Source organism: Podarcis melisellensis, assembly GCF_964234715.1.
Source record: "Podarcis melisellensis genome assembly, chromosome: 3".
Lineage (NCBI taxonomy): Eukaryota > Metazoa > Chordata > Lepidosauria > Squamata > Lacertidae > Podarcis > Podarcis melisellensis.
The window spans coordinates 30,711,382-30,728,220 of NC_138530.1; the positions used below are offsets into that span (position 1 = coordinate 30,711,382).

Below are 16,839 nucleotides of genomic sequence, written 5' to 3' on the forward strand. Positions count from 1 at the left end.
TCCTGCTGCTGCCGCACCGCCGGAGCACGATTTTGGTTCTCCTCCTGAAGCAAAGTTCTTAACCTGAAGCACTATTTCTGGGTTAGCGGAGGCTGTAACCTGAAGTGTATGTAACCTGAAGCATATGTAACCCAAGGTACCACTGTACACACACACACACACACACACACACACACACACACACACCGCCCTTCTGGCTGGGTTTCCCCAGCCACTCTGGGCGGCTCCCAACCGAATATTAAAAACAAAATACAGCATAAAGGATCATGCTCTTGTATGTAAAAGTACAAACAGCTTGAAAGGCGCCAACTCCTGGAAAAAAAAATTTGTTACAGCTTAGATGAATGCAGCTTTGGATAAGGCACAGAGCCATTTCCTAGAACATACTTGCTTAATTTATAAATATATATATTATTTGTATGACCCAACTCAGCCAAAAGCAACATCACACAACTCCAGAGATTAAGTTCAAACAACCAGATAAAAACTTGTTGCTATTTAAAGTAATACATTTAAACAGGTGATATCTTGCTATATGAATCCCCAACCACCTAGTGCTATATACAAAACTGTTTGCAATCCCCTAAAGAGGTGCTAAGCATCTGGATTTCACCATCACATGGCCCATTATCACTCCAAAATTAACAAGCCTACAAAAGGAACAAAATCCATGTTAATTAGAAAGTCACTCTGGAAGCACAGAATATTATGTGTTGAAAGAGCCAATGTTATCTAGCCCCACCTCTGCCCGAAATCTGTAACCATGAATCTTAAAATATCTTATCTGAAGAAGTGTGCATGCACACGAAAGCTCACACCAAGAACTAACTTAGTTGGTCTTTAAGGTGCTACTGGAAGGATTTTTTTTTGTTTTGACCATGAATCTTAAAATAATGTCATAACCTTCTTCACTTTGTTTCAAAATAATTCATTTTCTAAGTCATTTTTATATACTACATTGCAATTTAAGTAGTGGTCATTAGATTAACTCTGAAATCTATTTGAGCTAACCATTCTCTTAATTTAGGCATTGAAGGTTAAGTTGTGGTAGGTCTTACCCTAGCTCTGTTTTAAGAAATGGCAAAGTGATCCCTGAATAAATTCATTAACTCTGCAGCTGGCCGCTTCTTCAGGTTAAATGGTATGTCCAGTATTCACTAAAGGTTCTTTCAGCCGTAGTTTAGGCTAGGCAAATTGCAGGCAACTATGATCTAACTGATGACTAAATAATTAATCCGTTTATTTGCTTCCTGGAGCTACCTTGAACTTTGATATCTGCAATAGCTGCCAAACTTAAGGTTTCTAGCAGCAAAACATCTTCCACAGGAGTTACTATCATCCCACTAATTAATATTTCATTTATAGGTCTATCAGCAAAAATGTTTAAGAGATATAAAATCAAAGCCAGAGTTCCAAGCCAGACGCTCGATTCCAACACACACTTCAAATTATGTGACAGCACACTGAGTTACGCAGATTAGGTACATGAGAACACGCATTTCCCTGTCATTTAAAAATAACCTTTAAAACTTGTTAACATTCAGGTTTGGTTAGACATCACATCAAACCACAGCTTGTGACTGGGTAGCATACAGGAATTAGAAACCACCGTGTGTGCTACATATGGGTTGACATGTGTGCCTTGACAAACTATAGGCATGGTGGCCATTGTTCTGCCTCCAATGACCAGCACACTGAATGGAGCGACGACCAGACACACAGCTCTAAACCACAGGTGTCTGTTTAAATATTTACACGTTCAATCCAAGGTTTAGCATGTTGTCTGAACTGAGCTGCTAAATCAAAACAAGACCTCATCTCTCATAACACTTTTTAAAGCAATAACTTTATATTTACGCACCACTTTTTCTTAAGACATCAAAGTGTTTCCCATATCTTAATAATACTTTCGACAGCTCTGTAGGGTGAGGCAGTATTGCCACCCTAAGGCATATGGCGTGGAAGGAGCTCAAGATTTGCTTAAGGCTATCAAGTGAGTTCACAAATCAGCTGATGTTATACTAGTAGCTCTGAGCTCATAGTAGTTACGAGCATCCAAATTCCTAATATATCTTGATACAGATATACAAAATATAATTTTAACCAACATAGCACATCATTGCTGCTTTCTAGAGCTCTTAGTTGCAGACACTTTAAACAGAAGGCACAAGATCCTCCTTCTTGTTACATCGCCAAAAACAAACTTTGACTCAATGCACCTTGTCATTTTTCATATACAATTATGTTTTCAATATGCAAAACTGTGTGCTGTAAAGTACTGATAAAATTAACCAAGAGCTGCATTACTAGTTGACCATGATTCTAGAAAAGAAAAACCAGCTAACCATTGGGAACGCAGGTTCCTTCCAGTGCATCAAAGGAGGTTGATGATTCTTGCTGAACAGAGAACCTACCAGTGTCAGAAAGGGAAACAACTGGGGGTTTGTGGGAGGAGGAACATGAGTTTGTACCTTTGAAAATTAGTATGTGGATGGGATATCATTCCTGTGTAACTGCATAGATGCAAGTTACACCTTCTCTTGTTCTCACATCATCTGTTACCCAATTGTAATTCAAAAACTTTTCTGCACCTTCCTTCATCAAACACCTGCCTGCTCACATGCCAATTATATACCTTGAACATCTCTACATCATATTACTCGCTGTAGGGCAGAGCTCCAACACACCCTGCAGCCGGAAGAAGAAGGTGAAACAGGAAAAACGAGTGGGGATTTGAAGCGGTAAGTTATAATGAGAGACAGCCTGCATTAAATGTATTTCTTCTTTGAACTATTCAGTGCTAAAGCTATGCTAAGGGTTCTTTGAAATGCCAGGTTCCCCAACACTGTTGCCAGCTTGCTTATTGTAAATATAGCTTTACTACACAAATCTTTATGGTAGAAAGTAATGTTTAACCTTCTCACATATGTTGAGTACTTTTTAAAAAAAATGTCACCTTTTACAATTCTGTGTGCCATATTTTTATTTCTAAGTACTGCTATGCCCTAAAAAAAAATCAACTTAATTTCAAAATCCTTTCTACAATTTTCTGGATGTTCAAAAGAAACAGATTAGCTGTAGCTCCTCATGTCAGGAATATAAATACAAAATGGTAAGAAGGAAACTGTATTCACCCTGTTAATCACAAACGTGTTCGTTGTTAGCCATTGCAGATTTTATTTCATCCTTCCTCCAAGGAGCTCTGGAGGCATAATGGGTTCTCTCCATCCTCACAAGCAGTCTGGTGTGGTGGGTTGGGTTGAGAGTTGGTGACTGAGCCAAAGTCACCAAGTAGGGATTTGAACTCGGGTCTCCCCAACCTTGTTCAACAACACTCATGTGTAGACTCCCCTTTTAGTCAGCGGCACACACACACACAATACGGGCAATCTTCAAGTCTTCTATCTTATTCAATTATGTTAATCACTTAGAATTTGATTTATATGCTTATTTATATCAAGTTTTCAAAACCATTTGAGTCACCTTGTTTCGAGCTTGAAGATCTACAACTCACAAAAATGTCAAGTTAACTCCAAACTATGCAGGAAAAGAGGACAGGCCTGTCTTATCCCATTTCTTCTAAATGAGAACAAAAACAAAAAGACTTTAACGTGCTATGGTCAGGCAAGGAAGGGCTTACCTTGGATTTTAAAAATACATAAATGCAGAAGGAAGATGAAAACGCTTCTTTCACCTTACGCCTTAAACAAAGTGCATAGAAAGCATTACCTTCAAAACTGAGAACCTGTTTTCCTTTTGCAGTGACACGGCTGTACTTTTTTTTTAAAAGGCATAGAATTGAAGAATGTTAGTTCAGGGAATGCACCACAAAGGACATTTCTAAAGGGTACCGCCCCCTTCACAAATAGGACAAAAAAAATAGCCACAAGGCTTACTTCTCAAGTTCACAACATGTCAAGGATGGAGTATACATGAGGTAGCACATGAGACATTTACATGTCCGTTTCCTATGCAAAAAAACAGCATCTGTATAGGTGATCTTTCGTGAAGCTGCTGTACTCAAAGCTCTAACAAAATGGTATATATATCTTTCATTAATCTGAACTTAAGTGGTACAAAACTACACTTCTGATACATATGTTTAAGCCACCAATAACTGTTTTTTAACTGCAGTGTTTTTAAAGGCCCTGTAAAGATTACGGTATCTACGCAAAAAGAGCTACATCACATAAAGCCAGTCTAATGCACTCTATGACTATCAACATTCAATTCTATACAGCTGCTCTTCTCCATACAGCATAACTGCACACCTGCATTCCAGAAAGAATGGCATAGGCAATAACCATTTTTTAGAAACCATAAAGGGCTTCTTAATTCATATTTTCCAACGAGAACAGAAGTTATTTTAAGCTGAGTAGGAGGAAACAATAAAAACCTAGCAATTAAGCTGTTACAAAAATTATATAGACGCACTTCAACGGCAAAAACAGTGCTGGAGTTTTTCCCAAACCAGAAACCCATTTAAAACTCTAGTTTCCAAGTATTGTTCATTTCAACGGTTTACCAGATCTCAGAAAGCAGAGGTGTAACATCTTCATAGGCAGACCACAAAGAAATCAACAACAAAAATGTTTCTTTGTTTGACTACAACTTTCTGAATGACAAAAGGCAGTCTGTACAACGGAAGGTTTTTAATCTAATACATAGCATTCCATACTAATATGTAAATGCTGCTTTCAAATGAAACCAGAAGAACTGGGGGGGGGGGACCTAACTCTGCTGCAATTCAAGCAAAAATGCAATCACACACCTTTCAAGGCCAATTACTCACGTATTCAACTGTTCAGTCTTAGCATCCCTGAATTTCTCTGTGCTTAAAGACCAAGTAACACTAAAACCAACCTACTAAAAATTATTTCACCCATTTAATACATTGCTATCTTGTATTATTTCAGAGATAAATTGCTCACTGCACGAGGGCAAGACTCAACAGTAAAAGAAAAGTAGATTTACCTATATCTATCGGTGGCGGTCAGCACATGTTCCTGCCTTGTGAGTAACTGCAAATAATATTCAGTTTGTGCAGCTCTGGCATTTAGTCACAAATATGAGAAAGGAAGTTATGATGCAAAGTAGGTGGAGTACAGTAGGAAATGCAGCATTATTCTGGGACTGAATAAGACGGGAGTGTTTTCCTCTTTATTTGTCCCATAAGAGAACCTAAAACGCTTGACCTTTTGCAACTCTGAGGCATCATGATCTCCATCACTTGCATTATGAAAGGTGTCAAGTTTCTCTCTGACAGTAGGAAATAATTCTGAAATCCAGAAGAACAACACATGCACCCAAAATGCTTTGAGAAACTTTGTCTTTTAAGAGTGGGAAACAGTGGGAAACTAAGTGCAAATAGGCCTATGAGCATTTTTATTTTTGCCATGTTAAGACGCTCACAATCAGCCCCACTTATGAATAATCATCAGTTCCCATATACTGAGCCACAAACCATAAACCTCATCTCCGCAGAAATGTGTTCATACTGTTTCTTAAAGTGAGACCACAAAACAGGAAAATGTGGTCACACCTCACACTCACAACTTCCAAGACAGAAAATTTCCTGAGAAATCTTTTCTACTTAGAAAACCTATCCCTGCTAACGAAGTTGCTATAGCAATGTGGATGTCACCTCACCTGCGAGTTCTTTCTGCTATTTCATGCAGGCTCTCAAAAGCTGTCAGCTGGGAAATACTTACCTGAATTAACCCTTGATGTTGCTGGTAACAACTTGCATCATCCCTAAGGACTCGCCATGCTAGCTAAGGCTGATGCAAGTTATAGTCCAACAACATCCAGAGAGCCACAGATTAGCCACCATTACTTTAGGGCTTCTGCAACACCGTCCAAAACCCTATATCCTGGCCAGGTATCACCAGGCAACAGTGCTTCTATCTTAGCTGAACTGAGTTTGTTTTTTGGTCCTCATCCAACCAACTACTGACTCTAGACATCTATTCAGAACATCTTTTCCCTCATTTGGATTTGATGAAAAGGAGAAAGAGCCTTACTCCAAAAGATCTCCCCCAGAGGGTAATACAGTACAGCATTCCCCAAGCTGGTGCCCTCCAGATGTGGTTGGATTAGCTCTAGCCAGAAATGGCCAATACAGCCATTAGTCAATAATGGAATTTACAATCCAAAATGTCAGAAGGACACTAGGATGGAGAAAGGTGATATAAATATTAAACAATATTCAAGACAGAACCAAGAACATAAATACATGGTGCCAAACATTAGCTGCCCAGTACCACCTTCTGAAACATCAGGAGGAGTTTTGACTGGAGAGAACCCTCAACTTCAGAGTCTGTCCAACTGGATACCGCAGTAACTGGTATAAAAAACCTTTGATATATGCATGAGAACCAGCTGGGTCACAGTCTCCCCCCACCCAGCACAGGTTGTCCATCAAAGTTGTTTTGGTTCTAAAACTGGATCAGAAGCCAACTAAACTGAGTCTAAATACCAATTCATCCAGGAATGTATGGAGTTCGGCACCCACCACCCATTCAATCACCTTGCAGTAGCCAAGTTTCTTTACTTACTATTTAATTTCTCTCCAGATCAATGTGGTGCTCTCCAGATATTTTGTTAGGCTCCTAAATCCATTCAACCCCATCCAGCAAGGTAAGCAATGATAGGTGTTGAAGGTTAATAATATCTGAAGGGCACAATGTTGGCTATCCCCGTTTTGCCTTTTCAGGGACATTATCTGTATCAAAGGAAGTCACATTTCCTAGAACTTGATAGATTTAATTAGACTGGTCACCAAAATTTGGACTGTATTGTTTATGCCTCATTTCATGGACCCACATCTCTCACACACACGCATGCACACAAACACAAACCAACTTCACAAAAGATTCAGTCCTTTTGATTGTATTCAGAGCAGACACCATTCTCACCTCTATATTTGATATGCTGTCAAAAATGCACACTGTCAGCATTCAAAAATCAATACTGTTTTCAAACAGAATGAAGTCAGCAAAAGCACCATTTTTGCAATAAAGATGTAGCTTTGCTAATTCACCAACATACTGAAGGAAATAAGATTGTCCCCTCTACTATGTTAGGTTTGCACAACTTGTTAAAGTTTAACCCTATCAAAATGACATCTCTGCAAAATAGAGTTGTGAATACAGCAACACCTTAAGCTTCCATTGTTCAGTTTCTCATTACTTACGTCAGAAGCACAAGCAAGCTTTGTGCTGCAACTTTGCTTAAAAATAAATCCTATAGTTCCACTGTGGTGCCGCTCCCATCAGAGTTAGAAATGCTGTTATGTGAAGCCAGTGGGTGGGCTGGACTCCAGCAAAATTGTATTCAGAGAGAGGCTCTGAGGGATGCTATTGTATGAAAAACTCAATTGTTGGAAGTAAACATGTGTACAATGCTATAAAAAGGAAATTCAACGTTCTTCAACCAAGGGCTGGCTCCAATGTTAGTAGTACCAAATTACACTTTCAGATGGAGGCACTCAGTGCAGAAGCCATGATGTCTGCAAGCATAAGTGGGGTTCATTACATGAAGCCTCCATTCTTCCTAGGTGCTTGGGGCATGCCAAACCTCCACATGATGTGTTGATCACACAGCAAATATACTTCCATGTAGAGCACGAGTTTTCACATGATGGCTGAACTAGACCTTACATACTAGATGACATTCCATCCCAGCTACAATTCTTACAGACTTCTCTGTTGCTTGATGATGAAAAGGGTGGTGCCACCTGAGATTCGCAAGCAAAGGATACTGAAGAAATGGAAACTCCCCTAATTTGATGCTCACCTTGCCACAGACTTCCTGACACCAGTAACCCTGCATCCACTTATTTATTTCCAGGAGCAGGTCTGTAAACAGAGATTTGCACTGAAGACAAGAAAGCATGCTCATACTTTTATTCCTAAACATAGCACACATTTTCAATCGTAGAAACTGAGCTGCATCCCAAGAGATGAGAAACAAAAAAGTTATCTTTGTAGAGAGAAACCAGAACAAATCTTTTCCAAACCACACAGCATTGATCTGTACTATTGTTTTAAAGGAATCCCTCTCTACTCAAACATTTAAGCAGAACCAACAACAGCACAACAGGTGTTATGACAAACACAGAAGCTACACTACCTTTCTAACATCAAGGGCCTGTTTATATATGCAATCCTTCTTGATCATTGACAGGTAGGAAATTTAAATAAAGAATTGTGAACCCATGGGGTATCATAACTACACAGTTATACCCTGCTGCAAACTCCACACTCTGCAGTAGCAATTTCACAGACAAAACAACATAATAGCAGTCACTTGAATAGCATGTACCCATGTAAAAATGAGGCTCCATGAGTGCTGCACATTAGGGGGGGGGGGGAGAATTCAGCTCTACTGATGAGAATCTGTACTGTGCTGGCAGTCACTAGCCAGGAAAGCTATTGTGCTTTAAATGCTGCTTTTAAGGTTGCTTTTATCTGCCACCTTACTGTTATCTGGGATTTTAATTTAATTTATGGTTATTTTGTCTGACACACTGGAAGGTCTGCTCAAAGGTGACTTTACAATTTTTTAAATAAAATATTGGATTTTAAAAAAATAATTTAACTTATAACCCAACCTTCCTGCCAAAGCTCAGAGGGGCAAACAAATGATAGCTAGCTCAATTAAAAAAATCAATTAAATGTACTTAATTAAACTTAATGCGGAAACTTCCATACTAAAGGTCATTCAGAAAAGGAATGAAAATGAAATATCCACTATTGCAATGCCTTTGTATTGTATTGCCTTTTCTGTATATATATATATATATATATCTCCATGTTGTGGCCTTATTCAGAAAGGAGGAGAGGATACCTGTACCTATAAAGCCTGCTTCTGAATTTGGCATCTACTCAGTTTAAGGTACCCAATTAAAATAATCTGCAATTCTATTTCCTGCTATTTTTCAATCAGAAAATAGTGCCCACTCACAGCTTTTAAAACACTTCAAGGTCATGCCTTTCCTAGATTACTCAACATAAAAATTCTGAAGCAAGTGGCATTAAGAACATACGAGCCCTGTTACACTAGAGTTGACCAAAGAACCCTATAATCCACCATCTGGTCAGTAGACCCATACTGACCTAGAGGCAACATTAATATCACCTGATCTTTCTACAAGAACATACTACAAATTTTTTTTTTTTAAGGTCACCCACTCCCAAGCAGACTTCTCAAGAGAGGCAAGTAGATAGGGGAATGCTCTAGAGTAAGCAGGAAACCAAAAAACCAAAACTAAGAGCAATTTGTTAAAAACCGAAGTCTGTTCAACACAACAGACACTTTGACTCAATGAAAAGCTGACAGCTCCAGAACTCATGCCTTAAAGCACAGATTCAAGACAACAGTAGCATTTAGTTTTGCACCTACACAGCAAAAAAGAACAATATGAAATTAGATGCTAGATAGCTATTTAGCTAGCAACCTTACACATACAGTGCATTAACACAGTACAGGAAACCTGTATCTAGTGATACAAATGCAGTACTCAGAAGCAATCAGAATCCTATGAAATATTACACAATGATGCCTCAAAAAGGAGAAAAGAAATAGGTGGAGGAAGAAACCGTTCATACATAAGGCTGCAATCCTATACCTGCATAGGATTGTATTGTACACTTATTTTCCAGTTTCCCCAGCATGTTGAGAAGCAACATACCCTATGATCCCCCACCTTCACAATTTCAGCAGTTTGGGATTTATGCAGTACAACAGAAAAATGTGCATTTAGGATGTAATCCAGAATCTAATTGCTTCCTCAATCATATATTCACATATATATATAGCCATTTTTATTGTTATCATTTATTAAATTTATGATAGTATAAAAATATTTTTGCGCTACAATATGGGGACCAAATCTATGCTCTACTGCCAGCATTGATGTCAAAACAGTTCTGTTCCTCCTAGGTTTCCCATCTGCTACTATGACCATAAATAAGATTTTGGCACTTAAATTGTAAATATACTGGCAGGATCCCCAAAGAGCTATTCTAGACACAGGCAAAGGCTTGTGCTAGCCCAGTAGGGTTATTTTTTTATTATTAGTTTTGAGTATACAAAACACAGCTTTAGATTCCCCACAATTTAAATAGCCATTTTTCAAGCACCATGTTGGGTCAGGGGTCCACCATTCAAAAAACAAATAAAAGCGCCCTTGGGTGGCCATTTACTTAGAAGCAAATCCCATTTATTTCAAATTTCAAACACAAGAAAGAGTAGGGAACTGAATCTGGCCAAAAGACCAACGTATTATCTCCCCCAAGCAACTGGCCCAAATTTGACATGTGGGCAGATTATCAATAATCCAGTCTGCAGAAAGTAGTAAGAAACAATGTCTTGCATCAACCATTACACAGAAGTCCAAACATCCAACTGAGCTTTCCCTCTCACCCCTACTCTCTGCAGCTGACACTAAAAGAACAATGAGAGTACCTGAGTGGATCAAGTCCTTGCTGAAAGAAGCGGGAATGCATTTGGCACCAAAATTAAATAGCATCATATGCAAACTGCAGTTGGAAAGGAAAAACCTGAGGCCATGCAGTCCCAATTGTTCCTTTGCAGTCTTGCCTTACATGTGACCCTGTTTAAAGGTACTCTGTTTTCAGGTGTGATTTGATACACCTGATATCATAGACATCAGATGATTGATTGGTGTGCAACCTTGACCACTTTTTGATCTGACCCACCATAAAAAAATGGTTTCCTACCCCTAAGTTAAAAATATAGCTTATGTTTACTGTAGTTTAAGGTGAACATGAGCATGCTGGTACATGTTGAGAAGTCCACATCGGACTCCACTGCCCCTCCTGGTCACACTGTGAACAGCAAACTATAAACTTTGGGCTGTCATTCAAACCTGGGCTCATGATTTGTTTATGATACAAGAAGTCAAAATTATGGTTTTCTGCTTGCAATGCAGTGTGGCCCAAAGGGGAAGAGCCAAGTGTGCATGGTATCCAATTAGCATTTGAAGTGGCCACATGTCCTTTTTTAAAAAACCATGTGCCACCACAGCACATGGAGAAGGGCCATAGTTCAGAGGTAGAGCATCCACTTTGAGGGTTCGATCCCCATCACCTCCAGTACGGCTCAGAGAAACCCAGGTTTGAAACCCTATAGAGCTGCTGTCACTCCATGTAGACAACAGTAAGCTAGTTGGACCAAAGGTCTGTAGGGCAGCTTCGCATGTGCCCTATATGCCTATGACTTTGTAACATGAAGCTCCCTTTAAATATACGCTTGCCTGCAGATATTGCAATTGTACATGTCAATGCTATCATCTGCCTATGCTTAAATGTAACGTGAGTGATTACATAAAAATAGATAAAGGAAAACTTATTATGCAACTAGATGCTATGCTTCTAAAAAAGCATTTTAGCCCCTCACTACTTCTATGCAGCAGTCACACACCCACATATCTAAAGCATATGGAACGGTGAGTTATCACTTCTTGGAGCAGGACTGTTTGATTTCTACTGCCTGTACTTTGCTGACCACTAGTTAGTTTAACACAGTATCAGCCTTGCCCTCTACAAAACAGAAGGATGCAGAGATAACTATAACAGATTAACTACATTTCCTTACCAAGAAGTAGCAAGGGGATAATAATCATTAAAAGGATCGGTGAAAATATATGAACATCAATTTCTACGAAAAAAAGCAATTTCTGAAGTGTAGCTATATTAATAAAATCATCTCACCACTTGTGCTGAAAAGACTGCAATGGTATAGGTACAACATTTCACATGTGGTGGGTGTGTGAGCATATAAAACCCTTCTGGCAGAGGCTTTTTACAGAAACAAGCTATGTTACAGGTCAACATGTGGAATATACCCCAAGTTTGGGATTGTTAACCATTTTTTAATAAGGACAATCCAAACCTTTGTAATAAATAACTAATTACTTTGCTTTTAGTAACAGCATTCCAATTACGGGGCAAAATTGGAAAGGATTGGGACACCTGTGCGTTTCTCATTAGAAACAGAATGTATGGTCAATTTATATATCAGAAAAAAATAGCAAAGAGATTACATGAATTGAATAATGCAAATGATGTAGACGATTTTGTTGAAATGTGGCATCCTTTTATAAAATACTTTACTGATCACCCTGAAGAATGACAACCACCCAAATCATAGACTGGACTTTGGAAAACTTAACTAGACTGATCCATCCTGGATGAAGAAGGAGGGTACATTTTGTTATGATTTTATTTTTTATAACTGTTGTCATATACTGGAAATCAACAAAGCTGTATAAAAGAAAACCAGTGTGGTTTTCCCCATGCAAACCAAGACCAAATCTCTACTTAGTCACAATGACCAGAGCCAGGAACTCTACCTCAAGAGGACGAAAACCACACAAACCTCTCTGAGCTGCTGGGAGGAAAACTGGGATATAAATATTGCTGCACACCATCCCAAATTGCTGAGCAGTGCAAGATTCCAGGGGTTCCAAGCACTTTACCTGGGGTTCCCAGCATTAACAACCCAAAAGGGTCTTGCTTCTCCCAACAGGATCAGCCTTGGATTCAGACAAACATCAAGCATCAGGCTCTGCCTGCTGTTTGCTCACTCTATCTCCTAGCCAGCGTGGTGTTGTGGTTAAGGGCGATGGACTCGTAATCTGATGAACCAGGTTCACTTCCCCACTCCTCCACAGGCAGCTGCTGGGTGACCTTGAGCTAGTCACACTTCTCTCTGAAGTCTCTCAGCCTCATTCACCTCACAGTGTTCTTTGAGACTCCTTAAGGGGAGTGAAAGGCGGGATATCAAATCCAGAATCATCATCATCTACTTCTAACTCTCTACTCTAAACTCTGGCTTCATTTGCTGGGGGAGCAACCCCAGCCCTTTGCCATCTGGCACAGAGTCCTCTGATCCTCTGTTCTCTTTATGGCCTATCACCCCGAGCAATCACCTCAACATAGCTTAGGCTGGTTTAATTAGCTTTTAACACTTGTTGGTCCAGGGATTAGAAGTGTCTAGCACTTCTCAAGCCTTAATTAAATTATGACACTTGTGGGGTCCAGGGATTGTAATGGTCTGGCACCCACAAACTCATACTATGGGTTGAGGGAAACATCATCAGGCCATCAAAGCAGTTACAGTCGCTACACTTATGGGAACTGAACCAACTAACAAAAAAGAAATCACAGTAAGAAGAACAAAACAAAAGCAAAATATTATATGTCTGGAGATCCCTCCAGTGATACCTAAGAAGTAACATACTTTTGTTATTACCTCTTTACTTCCATTCTCACCAATTAGTAAAAGGGATTAGAACTGTTACTCTATAAATAACATTTGCAACATTTGCAAGTCACAGCAGCCGGCTTATTATGAACATGTAGATGTCACCCACTTTGTTCTTCCCCTACAGCGAGCAGGAGCAACAAATCATGATTCCTGGCTTAGTGTTACAGTCTGAACCAGGGTTCATGGTTTGTTTTGCTCTAAACAGACCAAAATGGGATGTCAAGGTTTGTTATTGGCTTACCGATCAATATGTTAGTGAAACAAAGGACTCTCTAATTCAAATGTAAGCCAGGATTTGTGGTTTGTTATTCCTGCTACAGGAGAAGCAAAGAAGGAATCATTTCTTCATTCATGATAAACTATTAACTCTGGCTTGCATAACATGTGAACTAGGCCAATAACTGAAAATGGGAAAAATTTACACTTGCACCTGTCTTCATTTATTCTGGTTGTGGGAACAGGAGAGTGTTTATATAGGCTAATATATTAAATTACTGGGGACAAGTTCTATTAGAAATAAGAGGTTGGTTAGTAAAGGTGCTCCTAGGCAAGTTCCATGATTTTTCCCAATTGCTATGTTAGTTAATTGCAGCAATTTGGGGGGGGGGGATCTTCCTGACACTGCACATGTATATTGAAGCAACCCAGTGATCTTGAAGGAACAAGGACTTTGCCAGATTATTAAAATAGGGTCTAGACTCCAGAAGGAATGACAAGGGGGTGATCCCTTGTCCACAGAATTTCAGGTAATGCTGCAGGGTCAGCAATAACTTTGCTGATACTTACAACTGCCAATGTTTTAAAAATCAATAGGAGCTACCTCTTAACCCACCGACACAGACAAAACATTCTCAAAATAAGGCAGGCCTTAGACGTTAGCCAGTGGTCATCAGTTGTGTCACTTTTCTCAGAATATTCAAGACAGGAATGGGAAAGTGTATCTTTCCAGCAATAAAACTAGCTGAGTGCTACGAAATTCAATTCCCGCCCCCACAGGAAACTTCATATTTACAACTAACACATACCTTGTGTAATGAAACAATAGTGATTATCTATGAACAGTTGATAAATAAACAAAGCATTGTTGCTTTGAAATGATTAACAGGATTTATATACAGCTTAATCATCAAAACCTGTAAGTGGTTTACATAAAATATATTCTTTGACAAATACAGAGAGAAAACATGGGAGATACATATGTGTACGCACTTTCCATCTGCTGCAGAAATATCCAACCCTACTTCCACAGCTCTAACATACCTGTAATTTCAAAGTGGCCAGCTAACACAACACGTGGCAACTAAATTTTTGCTTTTTTGAGCTGTGCAGAAGGCTATGCAGTGCTATTATTTTCTCCTACCTCAGTTGTGCCTTATGGCGCATCAGAGACAAGACACATTAAGATTTTTTTAATGCAGGAAGCACTTCAGTGTTGCCCACAAAATCTTACATGAATGCGATTTGCTTTGTACCTATGGATTGTGGACCTGTATGTATCCTTAACTATGTACGTACAATTACCAAAGGACATGATACTCAGGTTTCATGTATTTCTCTACCAACAGCATTTTTCATATACAATGTCATAAAGCACAAAGTAGTCCTAAATGATTCTTAGGAACTGTCATCTTCCCAATATTCTGAAATGTTTTTTGAATTAGTCATTTTATTTTATAAGAAATATAAAACCGGTAAAAGAAATATAAGCAACCCTTGAGAAAGTATCATTTTTGAATATATGATGGGATTTACCTGAGAAATCAATAAACCATCTGACTTTATTGAGGCACAATTTCTACAAAAAGAATGAAGAAGCTTCTGACTGAAATAGTGGCTTAGTTCTTGTTATACTGGAGAGTAGAAAGCCTTTTGATTTAATTACTTCCCTGAAATAACTAACCTACTTTAAATAGGCAGACTTTTTTTTGGTTCCTGCTTTCTCCCAGTCAATAAATCGGGGTTTCCTACCAAACACACCTTGAACGTGGTACATACATACATACATACATACAACTGTCTGTAGTGCTTTTGAACTATTAACCTAATAGCCCTTTTACCTGCACAACTTGTGCTTATAATCCTCCATTTCCTTGGACTTGAACTGACCACAGGGAGAAGCAGGAACTACTGGGTATTAGTTAAGTCTGCGTCTTTCTAATAAGGAAGCAATCGAAACTGGTCAGGGTTTCTGGAAGGGGAAACGTTACACGAATTTGGCAGACCAGAGGGGGAGAAAAAAGTGTAGCGCCTGAGCTTCTCTCTCTCTCTCTCTCTCTCTCTCTCTCTCTCTCTCTTTCCCCCCCCCCCCGCTCCACGAAGGCACTGGGAGGGCAGCTCTCCATTTTCTCGACGCGTTTCGCTGCGAGGAGCAGGAACAGCAGCTCCATTTGCTGATCCTCCCGCGTCTCCCCCGAGTCCGGACGGAGCTGCCCCATCTTAGATCAATCCCTCGAGAGCAGCTGGCCAGATCCTTCCCTCCCTCCCCGCCACATACCCAGTTTGGGGGGGGGGGGCAGAGCGCTAAAGATCCCGCCGCCGCGTGTAACTTTTTAATATTCCCCATCCTAAGCCGCGTTTCCCAACTTTTCCTCCATTGGAAGTTGGACCGGGAAGCGGCGGCGGCGGCAGCAATCTCCGCCTGCGTTGCACCAGAGAAAGACCAGCTCTCCGGACGCAGGCAGAGGCCAAGGCACCACCAGCCCGACCCCCCCCCCGGGATCTAGCGACCTCGCCCCACCGGAGCAAAGTCTCTCCCCCCCCCCCGCCCTGCGCCCCTTCTCTTGCAAGCTGGCGCACTTACCGGCATCATTTTGGCCCCGAACCGCATTGAGGCGACGGGTGCCGCTTCCTCCCCCTCGGTGACCGAGGAGGAGACCAATGGCTGGGGCCTGGGGAGGCGGAGCGGCCTGCCCTTGTTTGCCTAGGGACCTGTTGCGAGAGGCAGCCCGGCCCGCGCCCACCAGCGAGCTCCCTCCGGGTCCGCAACTCGCCGGGCCTGCGCCTCCTTTAGACCCGCTTGGTCCCGAGCTTGGTCTCCCCGGAGCCCCGCTCCAGCCTCCCCTCAGACCAAGCGACCGCCGCCCTCGAGCCCGCTCCGAAACTATCCCCCGCCGGCCCGGCAGGGAGGAGCAAGCGAGCCCCGGCCCCGCCCGAGTCCCACCCCCTAAGCAGGCTGGGCTCCCGAGAAGCCGAGAGCTCCGCGCGCCGCCGTCACCGCCTCCCGCCTGCCCCAGACGCGAGCGAGGCTGAGGGGAATTGGCGCCCGGGGTCAAGAGGAGAAGTTCCCGCCATTCTGGGGGAAGCGGCAGCACATCCCGCCGCCTTTTCCTAGGGGGACTCGCTGAGAAGGGGTCTGCTGCCTCTTGAGCAATTGCAGCAGCAATATTTTCTTCATGCGATCGGAACTTCTTCCGAGCCAGAAAAGGCGCTGCAAAATGCTAAGGGAGAATTCCGCCCAAAGCATCTCGCCAACCACAAGTTGTGGCTGTGCGCTCACATTATTAGGGCATTCGTGCGCGCCCATGTGGGTCGCGCAGATCCGAT

At 41.1% G+C, this 16,839-nt stretch overlaps 1 protein-coding gene across 1 annotated transcript in view; it reads right to left on the minus strand.

Annotated features, from left to right (window-relative positions):
- TP53BP2 (tumor protein p53 binding protein 2) overlaps positions 1–16,401 on the minus strand; it is a 47,856-nt gene extending 31,455 nt beyond the window's left edge. Inside the window, exon 1 of the mRNA XM_081903747.1 lies at positions 16,097–16,401. Coding sequence (XP_081759873.1) covers positions 16,097–16,123 — 27 coding nt within the window. The 5' untranslated portion in view covers positions 16,124–16,401. The remainder of the gene's footprint in view (positions 1–16,096) is intronic.
- Between the last annotated feature and the right edge of the window lie 438 nt (positions 16,402–16,839).